The sequence below is a fragment of the Pongo abelii genome, chromosome 3 (genome assembly GCF_028885655.2).
Source record: "Pongo abelii isolate AG06213 chromosome 3, NHGRI_mPonAbe1-v2.0_pri, whole genome shotgun sequence".
NCBI lineage: Eukaryota > Metazoa > Chordata > Mammalia > Primates > Hominidae > Pongo > Pongo abelii.
This window is the reverse complement of record NC_071988.2, coordinates 122,736,657-122,753,135: the sequence shown is the minus strand read 5'-3', so window position 1 is coordinate 122,753,135 and position 16,479 is coordinate 122,736,657. Positions and strand designations below refer to the sequence as shown.

Below are 16,479 nucleotides of genomic sequence, written 5' to 3'. Positions count from 1 at the left end.
TATCTCCCAAGAGTGGTTCTTTTTTGAGGAAAGGAGTGCAGTTTGTTGTAGCTTTATTATAAAATTGTTCATTTTCCATTTGCTGGATTAAAAAATACATGTTTGATTTTTAAACCAAAATTGACAAGTTCACTTTAAAGATAAATGAAACAATTGAAAATGAAGTTTGAGAGAATATTATTGTAGGTGGTAGTCATTAAGACATTCCAGTTTTTAAATAGATGTGTGAAGATCATGATTTGGGGAGTGAACATTAGAGGTGCAGAGAATTGGAACTTCCTGCATGCTTCTGTGTTATTCAGATGAGTAAGTGGTTCTTAGAAATGGTGGACCGCAGACAGTGGATGAGAACAGGTCTGGTCATCAGAATGAAGCAAACAGTGTAAGCATTACTGAAACGTGGAAAGACCCAGAGGGCCTGATGTTTTGCTGCAACCTGCTCTAGAGCCTACTGCAGTAGGGCGTATTGAGCCAGAGCAGGTGGGAATTATATGCAAACCTGGGAATTTAGCTCCTGCCCTTGGCTCTCTGGAGGGTGGCTGTCAGGCAAAATATTTCAATCTTTGCTTCACTGTGGTCACAGATACAAGATGCTGTATGCTGGATTTATTATTTTTTAATGGATCACCTTTTACATGCAAAAGTGGTTAACATTCTTAAATTGTCACTTAAGATTTACATTATTTGGTATCATTTGGGACATATGTTTGTCATTTTATTAAGACCCTTTGAAAGAAGAGAAAGTCAATTCATTAAATAAAATGATTTTGATGCCTGTAGGTGTTTTAACCACAGAGGATGGGGATGGTAGGTGGGCATGTGGGCATGGAAAATGTGTAGGCCCATAGAGTTGAATGAAGAAGGTAAAAGGAACAAGTTATGTGTGGGAACAGATTTTTTTTCCTATCAACTTACCAGTTTAGGATTGAGGACTAAGAAGGCAAGTACTATGTTTTGTAAGGTTTATTAATACAAAGGTTTCTAAAATTTATAGTGATTAAAGAACTGTCGAGTAGTTCAATTCAATAGCTAAAGTCCTTCCTTATATTTCATGTCTTATTTAGGCTGTTGAGTTGAGGATTTCTGAGTGGTAAAATGTACCTGGATTCATGTACCCCAGAACTTAATTATAAATAAATAAATACATTTTTAAAAATGTGCCTGGATTAAATAAAGTTTCAGAATCCCTTGGTATTCCTCATTTCTAAGGAATAATTATTGTGTTTAAAGGGACTGGCTCAGTTGAGAAATAAATTCATCTAGTCTTAAAGTATCTATCCTTGTTTGTTTCTTGATTTTCTTATTCTCCTATGGCATTTTCCTCTGGAGAAGAGAGTAAATGTTCAAGGCCAAAAAATAAATGTATAAATAAAAAGTCTCTCTCTTTAAATTCATCCCAGTGAGAAGAATTTCATGCATTTCTTTAGTTTGCTATTCTGGGGATTAGTATAAATATCATTTGCTGAAAATATTGTTGTAATAATTTCATCTAGTATGGAGATCTAAGATAGTTGGGGTACCTGTTGGTGTACCTGAATATATATATATTTTTAAAGAAATTTAAAAAATCATTGTAGAGTAGACTCATATAAAACAACAATTCTTCAGTTATATATTTAAATTTTTTAAGTATTTGACTTAAACATATAAATTAAGACATTTAATATTTAACTACAATTCTAAGTTTAAACATTCAATAGCATATATTTCAAAATCAGTAAATATAATTTTGCTTTTATCATGTCCATGTATGCAATAATTTGTGATTGGCATTGTCCATGTGTCAATCACTGGACTTGTGTGTATAACTTTTTTTTGTTTGTTTTTTTTGAGATGGAGTCCTGCTCTGTCGCCCAAGCTGGAGTGCAGTGGCGCCATCTGGGCTCACTACATGCTCCGCCTCCCGGGTTTGCACCGTTCTCCTGCCTCAGCCTCCCGAGTAGCTGGGACTACAGGCGCCTGCCACCACACCTGGCTAATTTTTTGTATTTTTAGTAGAGGTGGGGTTTCACCGTGTTAGCCAGGATGGTCTTGATCTCCTGACCTCGTGATCCGCCTGCCTGGGCCTCCCAAAGTGCTGGGATTACAGGCATGAGCCACTGCGCCCGGCCTACTTGTGTCTATAACTTTTAAATTTTGAACAAAATTTTAAAAATCAAGGCCAGGTGTCGTGGCTCATGCCAATAATCCCAGCACTTTGGGAGGCTAAGGCAGGAGGATTGCTTGAGCCTAGGAGTTTAAGACAAGCCTAGGTAACATAATGAGACCTTATCTCTACAAAAAATTAAAAAGTTAGTCAGGTGTGGTGGCATGCACCTGTGGTCCCAACTACTCAGGAGACTGAGGTGGGAGGATTGGTTGAGCTCAGGAGGTTGACTGAGGTGGGAGGATTGCTTGAACCCAGGAGGTTGAGGCTGCAGTGAGCTGTGTTTGCACCACTGCCCTCCAGCATGGGCAATAGAGGGAGACCCTGTCTAAAAAATTAATAATAAATTTAAAAAAATCAGCTTTTATTTAAACTTATCAATAATGCTGAAACCATTAAAATAACTTTTTTCAAATAATCTTCAATGTTGAATCATTATTACGTAATTCATTATATAAGCCATTTGCAATTGTAATGAAGTAACCAAAATATCAAAAATTAAAGTAGTTTTGTGATAGAACTTCTGCATGCGGAGGAAGTTGTGGACTGTCACTCATTTCTGTGTCCTTGAATCCTTAGACTCAAGGATATGTGGTGGAAGGAGCATGAGAAAATCTGTACATGGGAAGGGTAAAGAATAGATAGACATAAATAAGTATATTTAAATATATATACCTAAACATTTAAAAACTATTTTGAAATTCAGATAATAAAAGAAGCTCTGTACTGCTCAGGTACTTATTTTCTCTAATTAATTATAAATACCTTATAGTTGAAGAATAATTTTGTTTGTTTGTTTGTTTGAGATGGAGTCTTGCTCTGTCGCCCAGGCTGGAGTGCTGTGGTGTGAACTCGGCTCACTTCAACCTCCACCTCCCGGGTTCAGGTGGTTCTCCTGCCTCAGCCTCCTGAGTAGCTGGGACTACAGGCACATGCCACCACACCCAGCTAATTTTTGTATTTTCAGTAGAGACAGGGTTTTATCATATTGGCCAGGATGGTCTCGATCTCTTGACCTCGTGATCCGCCCACCTCGGCCTCGCAAAGTTTTGGGATTGCCAGCGTGAGCCACCGCACCCGGCTGAGGAATAAGTCATTTAATTAGTCTGATCTTTATTAAATAATTGCTTGTAGCACATTTCAGATTGAATCTCAAAAAGTCCTGGGTATAATATATATTCTGTAAGCCTGAGAAAAAAGAAGAATGCTTATTTCAGTAAGTGCTTTGAGTACCATAATGCCCTTTGAGTAACACGTTGGCATGTTACATAAGATACTATTTTGCTATATTTTTATGTGAACATTCAGTGAGCATTCAAATGAGGTATTCAATCTGCTAGTAAAATGACCAAGACACATACTGTATCTAACAATTGAATACATATGAAGGCTCAGGACTGGTATAGTAGTATTTAGAGGAGGTGAGTAAGGAGGTTTCTGACAAGGGTAGAAGAAGTCATCATAGCAGCAGGAAAAAAAACAGTAAATTACTAAGTTGTGTTTTTATTTATAGATCTTTGAAAAAATCATTTTTAAAAATTTTAATTGCAACTGGATGTTTCTGTTTATAAGTCTAATATTTAACCACACTTGAGATGGCCGTATGTATTTTTATTTGAAGGGAATTAATATCTATAATAAAAGTGAAAGACTTTCAAACACGCAAGTGATGAGTGTCTGCAGGAGTAGCGTTAAGTAGAACCCTAATAAATATGTTCTTACAGTTCTTCTTAGGGGCTAGCTGTGGTTAATTTTTAGCTCTCTCTCCCAGACAGCATGTTTTGTATATCTTTGCATCCAGAATATCCATTCTGTGCATAAATAAACACATATCCCCCATACTGATATACTTTTTTTTAATCTAGGAGAATATAAGTTAAACCTAATTGCTCAATATTAGAACCCAAATAAAATTCAGTGAAAACTCCTTAGTACTTACAAATCTCTTTACTCTTTGTTCAGAAGTAGAATCAGATTTCACGTATTTTGGTGATGGAGCTACTTTTTATACTTCAACTGGCATATATTTTACAATAGACATAGTCTATTTTTCATAAGTTAAAAACAGAACCTCATCTCCTGGAGTCATCTAAAAAATTAAGTATTTATTATATACTTTAAACAAGAGAAATGTGCAACTCGATCAAAGAGTTTCTAAGAATTCAGACATAACCTTAGGATAGAGAGACACAATTTTTTCTTACTACTTATATATATTTTTTCTCATCGTCTTTAAACTTGTTCTTTAGTTTTGCAGTTTAACACTTTGCCAACTATCTCAAGCAAAAACTAATAATTATACCACCTGGTAAGCTCTTCAGAACTGGGGTTGGCTTATGTTTGTTATCTGTGGCCCATTTCTTCCTGCTCCTCTCGCTGCCTAGCATGGGATACAGTGCATACATAGTTGGTGCCTAATAGGTGCTGCTGATTGATTGATTAATTGATATCGTTTGATTAGCACAGTGGACTGTGACATACACAAATGTCCACAAGGGAATAGATGATGTTCCAATCTAAGAAGGTCAGGCCAGAAAGTGTTTTAAGCTGTGTCTGTCATGTGATATGCTTAAGCCGTTCTCTTCACATGTGCTGACATAAGTATCTTTGACAGTCCTTGTTCACACAGTAGCCACATGAAATATGGGACAAGAGCTGTTCCTGTACATGTCCTGATTACAGAGAAGGATGAAATAAATGTGTCTGGACTTGCAAAGACATTGCATCTGTTGTGGTTGATTGACTGGTGAGGAGCTTGTTAAGAGGGAAAATTAAAGTGCCCAGCATTTTGTATGCCTTTACCTATGGTATGGATCAGTGGATCTCAATCTGGACTTCATATTTGTGTAACCTGGGATTAGGTAAAAATAGGCCAATGCCCTGGCCCTACCCTAAACCAGTTAAATCAGAATCTCTAGACATAGGGCATGGGCATCATCTTTCAAAAAAGCAATTCTCAGTGTGCAGCCAGTTTTGAAATAGGTTGAGGTTTTATAGAAATTAAACCAAAGTTGGGAAAGAGGAAAGGCTAAGAAATTTAATTTCCACTCACCTTGTTCTCATTTACTTAGAAGGATGCAAGGTCTAGAATACCACTGTCCAGTAAAAGGAAGCTAGATAAGCAATTTTAAATGTTCTAGTAGACATATTTTTTAAAAGTAAAAAGAAATAGTTGGAATTTATTTTAGTAACAAATTGTACTTAGCCCAATATGTTCTAAATATTATTATTTCAACATAAAATCAATATTAAAATGTGAATGTTATATTTAACTTTTTAAAATACTGTATCAAGTCTTCTAAATACAGTGCTTACTGTGGATTTGCAGCATATCTCAGTTTGGAGTAGCTACTTTTTGAGTAGTCAACAGCCATATGTGACTAGTCAGTACAATATTTTGTAAATATAGAGGGTAAAGTGCTGGAATTGAAATCAGGAGACCTTAGTGTTAGTTTGGCTAGCTAGTGACTAGTCCTTTGACGTTGGATGATTCACTCATCCTCTCTCTGGACTTCACTTTCCTTTTATTTAGTATGAGGGGGTCAGTCTTGGTTGAGAGTTTTCTAGTTTTGCTCCAGAAAGCACCAGGATTGTGTAAGCACTCCTTAGCAGCCATCATTGAGGGGAAAGGAGGCACACTGCTTTAATCCCTTTCTCCTTTGGATATACTTAGGTTTCCTAGCATAATTTTGTTTGAGGGGGGAAAAAAGGAGGAAAATACAGGCTCAAAAGATCACTAGGCTAAATATTCTCTTGAATCTTTTGTCAGCATTTATAGGACTACTCCAGGAAGAGGTGAGGCGGTAGGTAGCCTGTTCCTGATACTTAAAAACATGCATTGTCATATTTTTATACATCCCAGGTTACATGAATGTGAAGTCCAGATTGAGATCTACTGATTGATACCATAAGTAAAGGCATAGAAAATGCCAAACATTTTAATTCTTTCCCTCAAACAGGCTCCACACAGTGAATCAATCATGACAGATGCGATGTCTTTGCAAATTGACTGGATTTAGAAGGCTTGATACAGTATTTTAAAAAGTTACATATCCCACTAGTATTTTCACTGACCGTCTTCCAGTCAAGATGTCACCATGGCAATGACCCTCAGAAGTTTCCTATTAAATAGTGGAATCCCTTCAGTAGTGGCTTAAGTGACTCAGATTTGAGAAGCAGAAATCCCAGATACCTGGAACTATCCCAGAGTGATAACGGATCACTTATGCTACTGAACACATGTTTGTGGTCTAAAATTAACCTACCCTCAAACTCAGAAAGTGATCCCTGGATCTTTCTGAGATGTAGTTCCCATAGTCAGCCAGACTGAGGGCTAGGATTACTCTGGCTGCAGGGTTTTTGTGACTTGAAATGTGTTTCTCTCTAGTAAATGTATAACTGACAACAGCTTTAATAATAGTTATATAGATGCCAATATGGGATGCATATGAGTTTGGTTCATAGGTAGACTAGTAACCTTTCTCCTTATCAGATAGATAAACTCTCTGCTGGAAACAGCAGATAGAAAAAGAAACAATTTCATGTCATTGACCCTTGAAAATCAGTCTCTGCCGGATTTCCACAGTCAATGACATGAGAACATAATCCTAGCTCAATATGTTGTTTGCCTTTAAAGCCTTCTGTGATGTTTTCTGTTAGGAGTCAGTCAAGGACTTACATGTCCCAGATTTTATCTACTTTGCTGTTTTATTAATTTGAGGAAGAAAAGTGGCATTGAGTGGGAATTGTGAAGTAGAGAAAGCTGAGAAGGTTTCTATCTATTTTTAGGATGCTTCTAAGAAGTCTTAGCACTATATTCTGTCCTTACAAGCAGTTACAAAAAAATTGTTTTGGAAAGAGCCAGCCCAAATATCAACAGCTATTTCTGAATTTTTACTAATGTGCACAAACGTAATTTCTCTAGTCCTGGCCTGCTCATGTATCAATGAAAGCAACTTGTTGTAAGACTCAAAGCAAAGGAAGGAAGGGGAAATCCAATTTTGTTATATTAAGCATAGCAACTTTCACAATGAATTAATTAAATAAATGTTTTCCAAGCTGATTGGATTCTTTGGTCTAAATAGTTTTTGCTCAATATTTGGCACAGGTCTTCATGTAGGATTCTAGGTGAATAGAGAAAGCAAATAAATGTGACCTTTGTAAGGCTGGTATGCTTTTTATGAAGCCAAAAGGTGCACAAATACACAAATATTAGCCCAGTCTTATTTTTTGTCCTAGAAAATTTTTCACTGGCTGGCGGCATCTCTGTGTTCAGTCTTTGGCATCATTACTGCTCATCTTGGTTCCCTGCAGGCTTTGCCATCTGTTTAACTGGTAAAGGGCCCCGTCTCATCAGGATCCCTTCCATCCAATTGGAAATAGAGCCCTCTGATTGGCCTTTTTCATTTCCTTTCTCCCCCCTGTTTATTTGGAACCAGCTCCAATATCTCAGAGCAGGTGTCTTTACCTTAGCCAGTTACCTTAGGATTAGCAATTACTGGAAGGTAAAAGATCTGCAGTGGAGGGTGGAGCATCTGTTATTGCAGTGATCTTGGCCTAGGATGGAGTCTAGGGACTTGGAGAAAGACTAATTCATGAAGGTGAGGCACTCCCTGGGGTGCTCTCCTGTTGCCTCTCACCTTCATAAATGCTTTGGCACTTTCAGATTTAATTCCGTGATCTATCTTAAGTTTAATCAGGCCAGCAAGTGCATGTGTGGCAGAGACCCACTGCTTTTAGCTGCCTGACAATATATTAGCCTCCTTCCCTTCTGTGCCCCTGTAATTCTTGCCTGACAGTTATGCAGAGCCACTTAAACCTTCACTGTTGCCTAAAACACCTTGGAAAATCATTTTTTAAAAATTCAGCTCCTGCCCTTACCACAAGCATCCTTTTGAAGTTTACCCCTTTCTAGCCCCCAGCCCATATCTTGACTCATGGTTTACAGCCTGGGGAATTTTGAGGAGTTGCCAGGTAACATATTTTCTAATCTCAAAACATACATAAAGACCTGCATAAAGAAATGTGGCTGTTGAAAAACATCTACATGTTTTCCTAACAAGCATACTCTATCAGTCAAGTGAGGAAAAGCAGGGAGAGCAGAGAAAAAAAAAATAGAATAACCCCCAAATGCCTCAAATTTAATGACCTAATTTCCTCTTTTTCTCTCCTCCTTGTTTAATCTTCAGACTTCTTTTATTATTTACTATTCTTTGGCATTATACATTTTGTCTTTTGTTTTTGTATTATGTATCTATTGTACTATAAGCTACTCAAAATAACTTTTGGAAAATAAAAGGAGTATTTGTGAGAAATAAATATCTCTCAGTATTAGAATTTCAATTCTAAGAAGTGATTTATTAATCATTTTTACTTACTAAGCACTATCGAGTACTTTCTGGGAAGTAATGTAGTTTATTTGTTAAAGGTATTCTGGCATCAGACTGCTGGGGTTTAAACTCACTGAGTTATACACAGAAATCACTAGGTAATTATCTTGGGCAAGGTGCTTAATATTTTTGAGCCTCAGGTTTCTCCTGCACAGTAATGTTATGGGGGCTAAATAAGTTTATATATAAACACATGTATGTATGCCTTACTCATCTTACAGTTTTATTGTTGTTTCTGATTTTATTACCTAAACGATGCCTGGCATAAAATAAATACTCTATAAATATTAGCTACTACTGTTACTATTTAGTTAGTATAACAATCCTCAGATAGATGTAATCCTCACTTCACAGGTGAGATAACTGGAGCCAAAGAAGGTTATTTAACTTGCTCAAGGTCATAAGCTGGTGAATGTGCAGGGTGCAAGGTTCGCACCCAGGTTTGTGTGACCACAAAAGCCTCCTGCTCAGCCACCGAATCTGCCAAGACTGCTTCAGTATGACAGCATAGTGAAATAGATGTGGCCGGATTGTCCAGAAAATCATGCTTGCATCCTTCTGCACAGGTTCATTTCCCAGTATTTCTTTTCTCTTAGTTATAATTTCACTCAGGATTACAAATCTATGCCATTAGATTACACAACATTTTTTGGCATAGGTCTCCTGTAAGTCTTGCTTCTTTGAGAGACACTTTTAGGAAGGGAGAGGGCCAAGTTTATTCCGTTAACATCAAGTGCTTCTCCTGAAAGAGGAGTCATCCAATGGAGATGCTGTATGTCTGTTTCATAATGCACACGGCACATGAAAGATACATGGGATGATGTTTATGCTGCTTGTCAGATACTTCTAGTATCTGGCGGGGATGAGTTGTCCAGTGAATGAACCATCATGTGAAACACAGAAATAATGAGTTTTTAAATGGCTTATTGGCCATTTGTTGCAAATTTAACCTTTGTGGTACCATCTCTTACCATAGACCTTTGGATGCAGGGCAAGCTAGAGGAGTTTATTGAATGTCCTCTGGCGGAATGAGTGAATGAATGTACTCACAAGTGTAGAGGAAGGCATTAGCTACAAGAGAGCTTCTTGCTGTTAAGAAGATGCGGGTGAGTGGAAGGGAGAATGATTGCTTCCAAGCCTGAGCAATAATTGGACTTTGTCATTGTGTCATTTTAAAAAATACCTGTGTCTCGTCCCTGACGTCCTGACCTTTCGCTTTTAAGGAGGTCCCTTCAGTGAGAGCATACACACTCACCTGCAAATCCTGATTTCCTTATCAGTAGTCAGTGCACTTTTGCCTTTTTGCTTTCAGATTCCTGCTGTTTTCTTATACAGTGAGTAGATTAGTTATTTCAGATGTGACTCTAGTTAGAGCAGCAAATCTGGTTGGGTAGACCTTTTCCCACTCCTCTAATCCCAGTAGAGGAGCCTGTTTTCTAGTGGAGACCCATCTTTGCACAAGTTGGTTATGGTTGGTTGTATAGAAACTATTTTCTTTCACAGAGTTGATTATTGTTGAACTGAAAACTGCTTCTAATTCCTTTTCTTTTTAACTTAATCAGGATATTATAGATGCAAGAGATAGTACTGGATGAACAAGAACTATCAATTTTGTTTAAGCAATCACATTATATCTAGAATCAAAGGAAGGATGCAGTTCTTAATTTTTGATAGATAGCCCTTGATCATATTTTAATTCAGCCACCCTAAAAATAGTATATTAGTTGGTTTGTGATGAGGATGGATATTTGGTGGTTATTATTGAATTGTTTGTTGTTGAGTTTTGGCTAATGTAATAATTAGACCTTTTTTCTTTCAGCTGTTCCATTTCCTCCAAGTCACCGGCTTACAGCAAAAGAAGTGTTTGATAATGATGGAAAACCTCGTGTGGATATCTTAAAGGCACATCTTATGAAGGAGGGAAGGCTGGAAGAGAGTGTTGCATTGAGAATAATAACAGAGGGTGCATCAATTCTTCGACAGGAAAAAAATTTGCTGGATATTGATGCACCAGTCACAGGTAAGTCCTGAGGAGGGAGATTGCCCACTTGTATACACATTTTGTCGTTTATAGCATGAAATCAAAAGTCCTAGTTACCAGTGAGTCTTCAGATACCTTACTCATCATAATCTTTTACTGTTGAATCTATACATTAGAGTAGTAAGTATATTATACATATATACACATATTTTCATGTGTTAAATATCTGTAAGATTGCAATGCTCTAAAAAGTGGAATGCCCCTTAGAGATGATGATGATTTCTGAAGTGATACTTTAAGAAGTGATATTGTTTGTAAGTAGAAATACTAAGTGGCACACAGGATATTCATTGGGAAAGATTAGACAAAGTATCGTGAGACTTCCACAATGGTTGAGTAAGGGTGTAAGTTAAAACAGTGGTTTTCAAAGTGTGATCCCCAGACTGATAGTGTCATCATCATCACCATTTGAAACTTGTTAAAATATGCATTCTCAGGCCCCACTCCAGCCTACTGAATCACATTACCTGGTGTGAGACCCAACAATCTGTGTCTTATCCAGCCCTCTGTGTGATTCTGATGCACATTAAAGTTTGAGAAGCACTGAACTTTCGGAAGAAGGATACATTTTTTTCTCTTTTGCCCATAGCATTTTGCCCCTACAAAATATCTTTTTTTTTTTTTTTTTTTGAGATGAAGTTTCACTCTTGTCGCCAGGCTGGAGTGCAATGGTGCGATCTTGGCTCACTGCAACCTCCACCTCCTGGGTTCAAGCAATTTTCCTGCCTCCGCCTCACGAGTAGCTGGGATTATAGGTGCCATCATGCCTGGCTAATTTTTCTATTTTTGTAGAGATGGTGTTTCACCACGTTGGCCAGGCTGGTCTTGAACTCCTGACCTCGGGTGATCTGCCCGCCTCAGCCTTCCAAAGTGCTGGGATTACAGGCATAAGCCACCACTCCCCTCCTTTTTTTTTTTTTTTTTTTCGTGTTTTGGTTTTGTTACTTCTTATGGTCAGATACATATTTTGTGTAAGTATGCTTCTCTTAGGCCATAAAAATTAAATATTGTCAAAAAATTTTGTATGGGCTGGACGCGGTGGCTTACTCTTATAATCCCAGCACTTTGGGAGGCCGAGGTGGGTGGATTACTTGAGGTTAGGAGTTCGAGACCAGCCTGGCCAACATAGTAAAATTCCGTCTCTATTAAAAATACAAAAATTAGCTGGGTGTGCTGGTGGGCACCTGTAATCCCAGCTACTCCGATGGCTGAGGCAGGAGAATCTCTTGAACCCGGGAGGCAGAGGTTGCAGTGAGCTGAGATTGTGCCATTGCACTCCAGCCTGGGCGACAGAGTGAGACTCCGTCTCAAAAAAAGGAAAAAAAAATTGTATAGTATACAGCTTCTAATACCAGAGACTTTGGATCTACTCTTTATGGAGTTTGCTTAATTTGCAGGTTTTCATTTTTGGAGAAGCTAAAAATATTTTCCTTTTAAATATTATTCTGATTTAGACATAGAATAGTGTTCTTTTTGATATAAAGGGGGCAACTAAAAGCATTTCATATATACTAGTGATTGCTAATTTCTTTTAAAATTATTGGTCTTCAAATGAATATTTGAATTTGACTGTTAAGAAAGAGATAAGCTCTTTTGGGTATCAGACTACACCTTTCTTTATCAAAATATCTTGAATGATTACCATTCTAGAGAGATTGACATTATTTACATTTTATTTTTGTCTGGCAATGCTATTTTTTCTTATTTGTAATTCAGAAATATTAACTATGTTTAGGGTCAGGTAGAGGAGGAATTGGCTTGAGGAGCATTAACCCAATATTGGACCAGTGGTGAGTAGGTCAAGCCAGAGACTTACTCTGTAAGTTACTGACCGATAACTTCTTTTGTGGAATTCAGAATTAAGTGTAGTAGATACGTAAACTCTCAAAAGATGTGATCAATATTTTATAATTAAAAAGCCACTACCATATTTTCCTCTAGTCCTTCCCTCCTACTTTTTATTAATAAAAATGTTTCACTCTCAGATGTTTAGAGAAGAGTTGTACTAACATTTGCCGTGGTTTGCCCCCATTTAAGAAAAACTGAGGAATTAATGTCCTCGTTATTGGAAATCTAGATATTCCTTCATTCCTTTAGCATTTCTTTAAAGTTAAAATGAATGAAGACTTTCTCTTCAAGTGTTCATAAGGCAATGAAAGGTTTGGGTTCATTTAGGATTTTTTTCCCCTGAAAATTCATTATGTTTTATTTTGGAGAAGTCAGAAGGACCAGGAAGCTGCCTAGTCCCCTGACTCCCTGCATCTGTCCATCTGGAGAGGGAGTAAAGGAGTGTGGACTTGCCCTCACAAAGCGGATTTAGCGTGTGGATTTAGATAGGTGAGCAAACCATCTTCATAGGAGTAGAGATGAAGTTTATCCAAACAAGGGAGCCATGAGGCCAGTTCTGTTATTTTTTTCTCAGCTAACATGGCTGACTAGACTGGTAGCTGTTTCAGATTTTTAATTTGAAGACTATTTCTGTGTTGCAGACATTTTGTAAAGAAAAGTATTTTTCCTCTTTGACATTTTTTTTCCAAAAAATGTAGTTGAACTTATCTTTGTGTTCTTGCAAACACACAAATGGAACGTTGAAAAACTGTGGCCCCAAATCAGTGAGGCAACACATTTTGGTAATCCAGTTTAATGAAATGTTTATTATACATTTACCTGGCACAGGTGGTATATATCATATACATGTGAATAAGACCTGGTCTTTGCCCTCCAAGGGCTCAGAATATAACAGGAAAAAATGGAAACAGATATCTAACCAAGCATAAGTACTTTAAATTGTTGACTAAATTAAAGGATATAACCTAGGTGTATTCAAGCAAATTAGGAAGTATCCAAGTGGATATAGCTAATTTAAAACCAATATGTGTTCCTATCTTCTAAGTGACTATTTCCTTGACAGTGCTCATTGATTATTACATTTCATCTTTGAGTAAAAGAAACTGTTAAATAGCTGGGGTCCTACCTGTTGTGAATATGCATTGAGAACTTATTCAAAGTTATGGCTATGGATGATAAAACATATGAGACATAGAATATCCAAGGTCTAGGTAAGGGAGTCAGACACATAAAGAGATAATTACTATAAGTTTTTTAAGAACTGTAATGGAGGTACCTAAAAACTGGTGTGAGAACTCAGCAAAAGGAATGCAGAGAGCCAAGAAAGTATTGACAGATTACATGATATTTGAATTGTATCATGTATGATAAGTAAAATTGTACTATGTGAAAAAGATGGGGAAGGATGATGTGTGCAGAGATAACAGCACATGGAAGCCACTGGTATTTTTTGTAAAGTGGCTAGTCATGTTCTTTGAGGTTTGCTGTGAGAAGGCGGGGTTTCAGAAGGGTATGAGAGGTGGGGTGGAGATGGGAGGGTGAGACTGAGGCTGGAAGGCCAGGGTTAAATATTAATCTCTATAACCAGCACTTACTCTGATACCATTCTGTAGGGAATGGGGGTTGAGGGGATCTTTGAGCAGGAGAGTTACATAATCATGTTTGCAGCTGGAATAGTGTCCTGGATGAGATGAGTAGGAAGAGGTGGGGAGGAGTTCTTAAGAGGGGGGTGATTAGGAAACTTTCATACTTGTTCAAGGGAGCCATGGCAGGGTAGGGGATTCAATCCTATTTTTATTACAAGACCTTTTATAAAATGAGTGTTCAAGTTGATTTTAAAACATCTGATAGTTTGTATTTAAAACGTTAATATCTCTTAAAGTCTTCTTGAAAACAGTAAGATGATTTGTGCAGGGATCCAATTTACATTTCTCCCTGAAGTTCTCATATTTTCCTGTTTTCCCTTTCACTTAGCAGAGAACATTCCACTCATTTGTAATGCAAAAGCAGACCGGGAGCTTAGGTTTTTGAATAGAATGATTTAGAACTCATGTTCTGCTCTCTGGGCAGAGGGGATGGGCCAGCATCAGCTGGGCAAACTGCTAATCTCTCTGGTTTGTCAGTTTCCTGCAGTGGGGGATTTGTCCCTGGGGCAGCAAAGGATTCCCTCAGTGCCTGGGCCTGCCGTTTAGCATGTCAGGCAGTTGCCAGGAGAACCCTCTGGCTTTGTTCCTGGATGTGAGAGTGGACTGGTGGCCAAGTTTAAGGTCATGGCAGTCCTTCCCTTACAGCAGCTGACGTCAATTAGGAGAATTCCCCCTGCCTGCACTCTGAGGAGAGTTAAGCAGGGATAGGAATCTGGTGTCTTCTGGGACCTAAAAGATCAGTGTTTATTCTCCTCATACTGTCATTTGTCAGTATGAAGCAATGTGGCCTTAGTTTATATGGAGATAAAATATTTTGTCTGGGGCATTTTGCCCACTTGTGATTTTAGTGGCCAAATCTTTAGGGCCTGTCCTGCAGCCAGAGACCTATTTTGATACCCGGCCCACTGCTGGCAAGTCAGCACATTTCAGTCCCAGCCTGTGGCAGCCACACATCATTTTGATGTCCATATACTCCTTAATTTCAGCCCTTGGTTAAAAAAGTGATTATATTATAAAAGGTGACTGCGTGAGAGCCAAAGTCCTTTGATCTGTTCACCTCTGGTCTTGCAAGGTTGTTCTTGGAAACGCTTTTTACAAATGTGAAAAGGGAGACTCAGAGGTGGAGTCAGTGTTTCCAAACTTGACCATAGATCAGAATCACCTGTAGGGCTTCACAAAATACAGATTGCTGAGTTCTGCCTCCAGAGTTTCTGATTTAGTAGGTCTGGAGTAGGGCCTGAGAATTTGAGTATCTGAGTTCCCAGATAATGATGATGCTCTTGATCTGGGACCACACTGTGGGATTCATTGGTTTAAGAACTTAGACTGAAGTCTCATAGCAGGTAAGCTGAAGACCTTGCTTTAAACAGGCATTTATCTACATATCCTATGCTTAGCTATTATACTACACTATTCTACTTCTGCACTGTAGGGTTAAAGTCTTGGGCTTTTGTTCCCGTGACTAGAATGTTTTCTGGCTCATTACTGAAGAAAACATACAAAGAATACTGATGCAAAGGGTCCTCAAGAAGTAGAAGAAATAAATTATTTTGACTGTTGATTATAATTTATTATATTTTAAATAAAAGTGTGTTTCTATAATACAAGCAGGCAGGATGAAACAGAATGCTTGGCATATTTGGGACATAGAGTTTATGTATGTAGTTTTTCCCAGAAAAAAAACATTCATAGTTCTTTTCTTTACAAGCTCTTGGGGAGTTTACTATAGAAAGTTGCTACTGGAACAGTGTATCAAACAAAAAATGTAACCCAGGGGCTCAAAATCAGGTATCAGTGAGCTGAGTGGTAATGAATACAGTATTCTATTAAGAATAGCTGAACCATAGTAATTCAGTATTTGTGTGTACGAATTGGTAATACTCTATTAACATCAATAAACATGTAGCGCTATCTATGGGAAACATTTGACAGTCATTACAATTACGTCATGGTTACATGAACAACTATTTTACTTTAAGACACAGTATACATATCCCTTTTAACATCCCTTTTATGTTCTCATGAGTTGGTACTTTTCACAAATAATGACATATTTAAGCACCTTTGGTAAAGCAATGCCTGTTGTTTTCACAGGAAGGTAAACATCCCCAGAATTATTATTCTTAAAATTTGAAAACAATCACTGGCAGTAATAATGCTCTAATTCTTTTGGAGAAGGCTAAAATATATTAAAATCAATACTATCGTGGCTTTAAGAGAAGTGGTGTTTCAGGTAATACTGAAATGCCTCCAGATAAGGAAGGAATATTTTCTTAGGTACTGTAAGGAAAAAATTGTAGATGTTTTCCTTGGTCTACCCAGGTTATACTCATGTTTTCAATCTCATCTATGTTATACTCATTTTTATACTCATGTTTCCAATCTTATCCATATTCCAGCTTCTCACTG

The 16,479-nt window shown here is 37.7% G+C and overlaps 1 protein-coding gene across 3 annotated transcripts in view; it reads left to right on the top strand.

The window, feature by feature from the left end:
- Nucleotides 1-16,479, top strand: part of PPP3CA (protein phosphatase 3 catalytic subunit alpha) — a 331,868-nt gene that overhangs the window by 146,460 nt on the left and 168,929 nt on the right. For all 3 annotated transcript variants that reach the window (XM_054553399.2, XM_063723223.1, NM_001133985.1), the window contains 1 exon segment: nt 10,355-10,555. In XM_054553399.2, the coding sequence (XP_054409374.1) occupies nt 10,355-10,555 (201 nt within the window).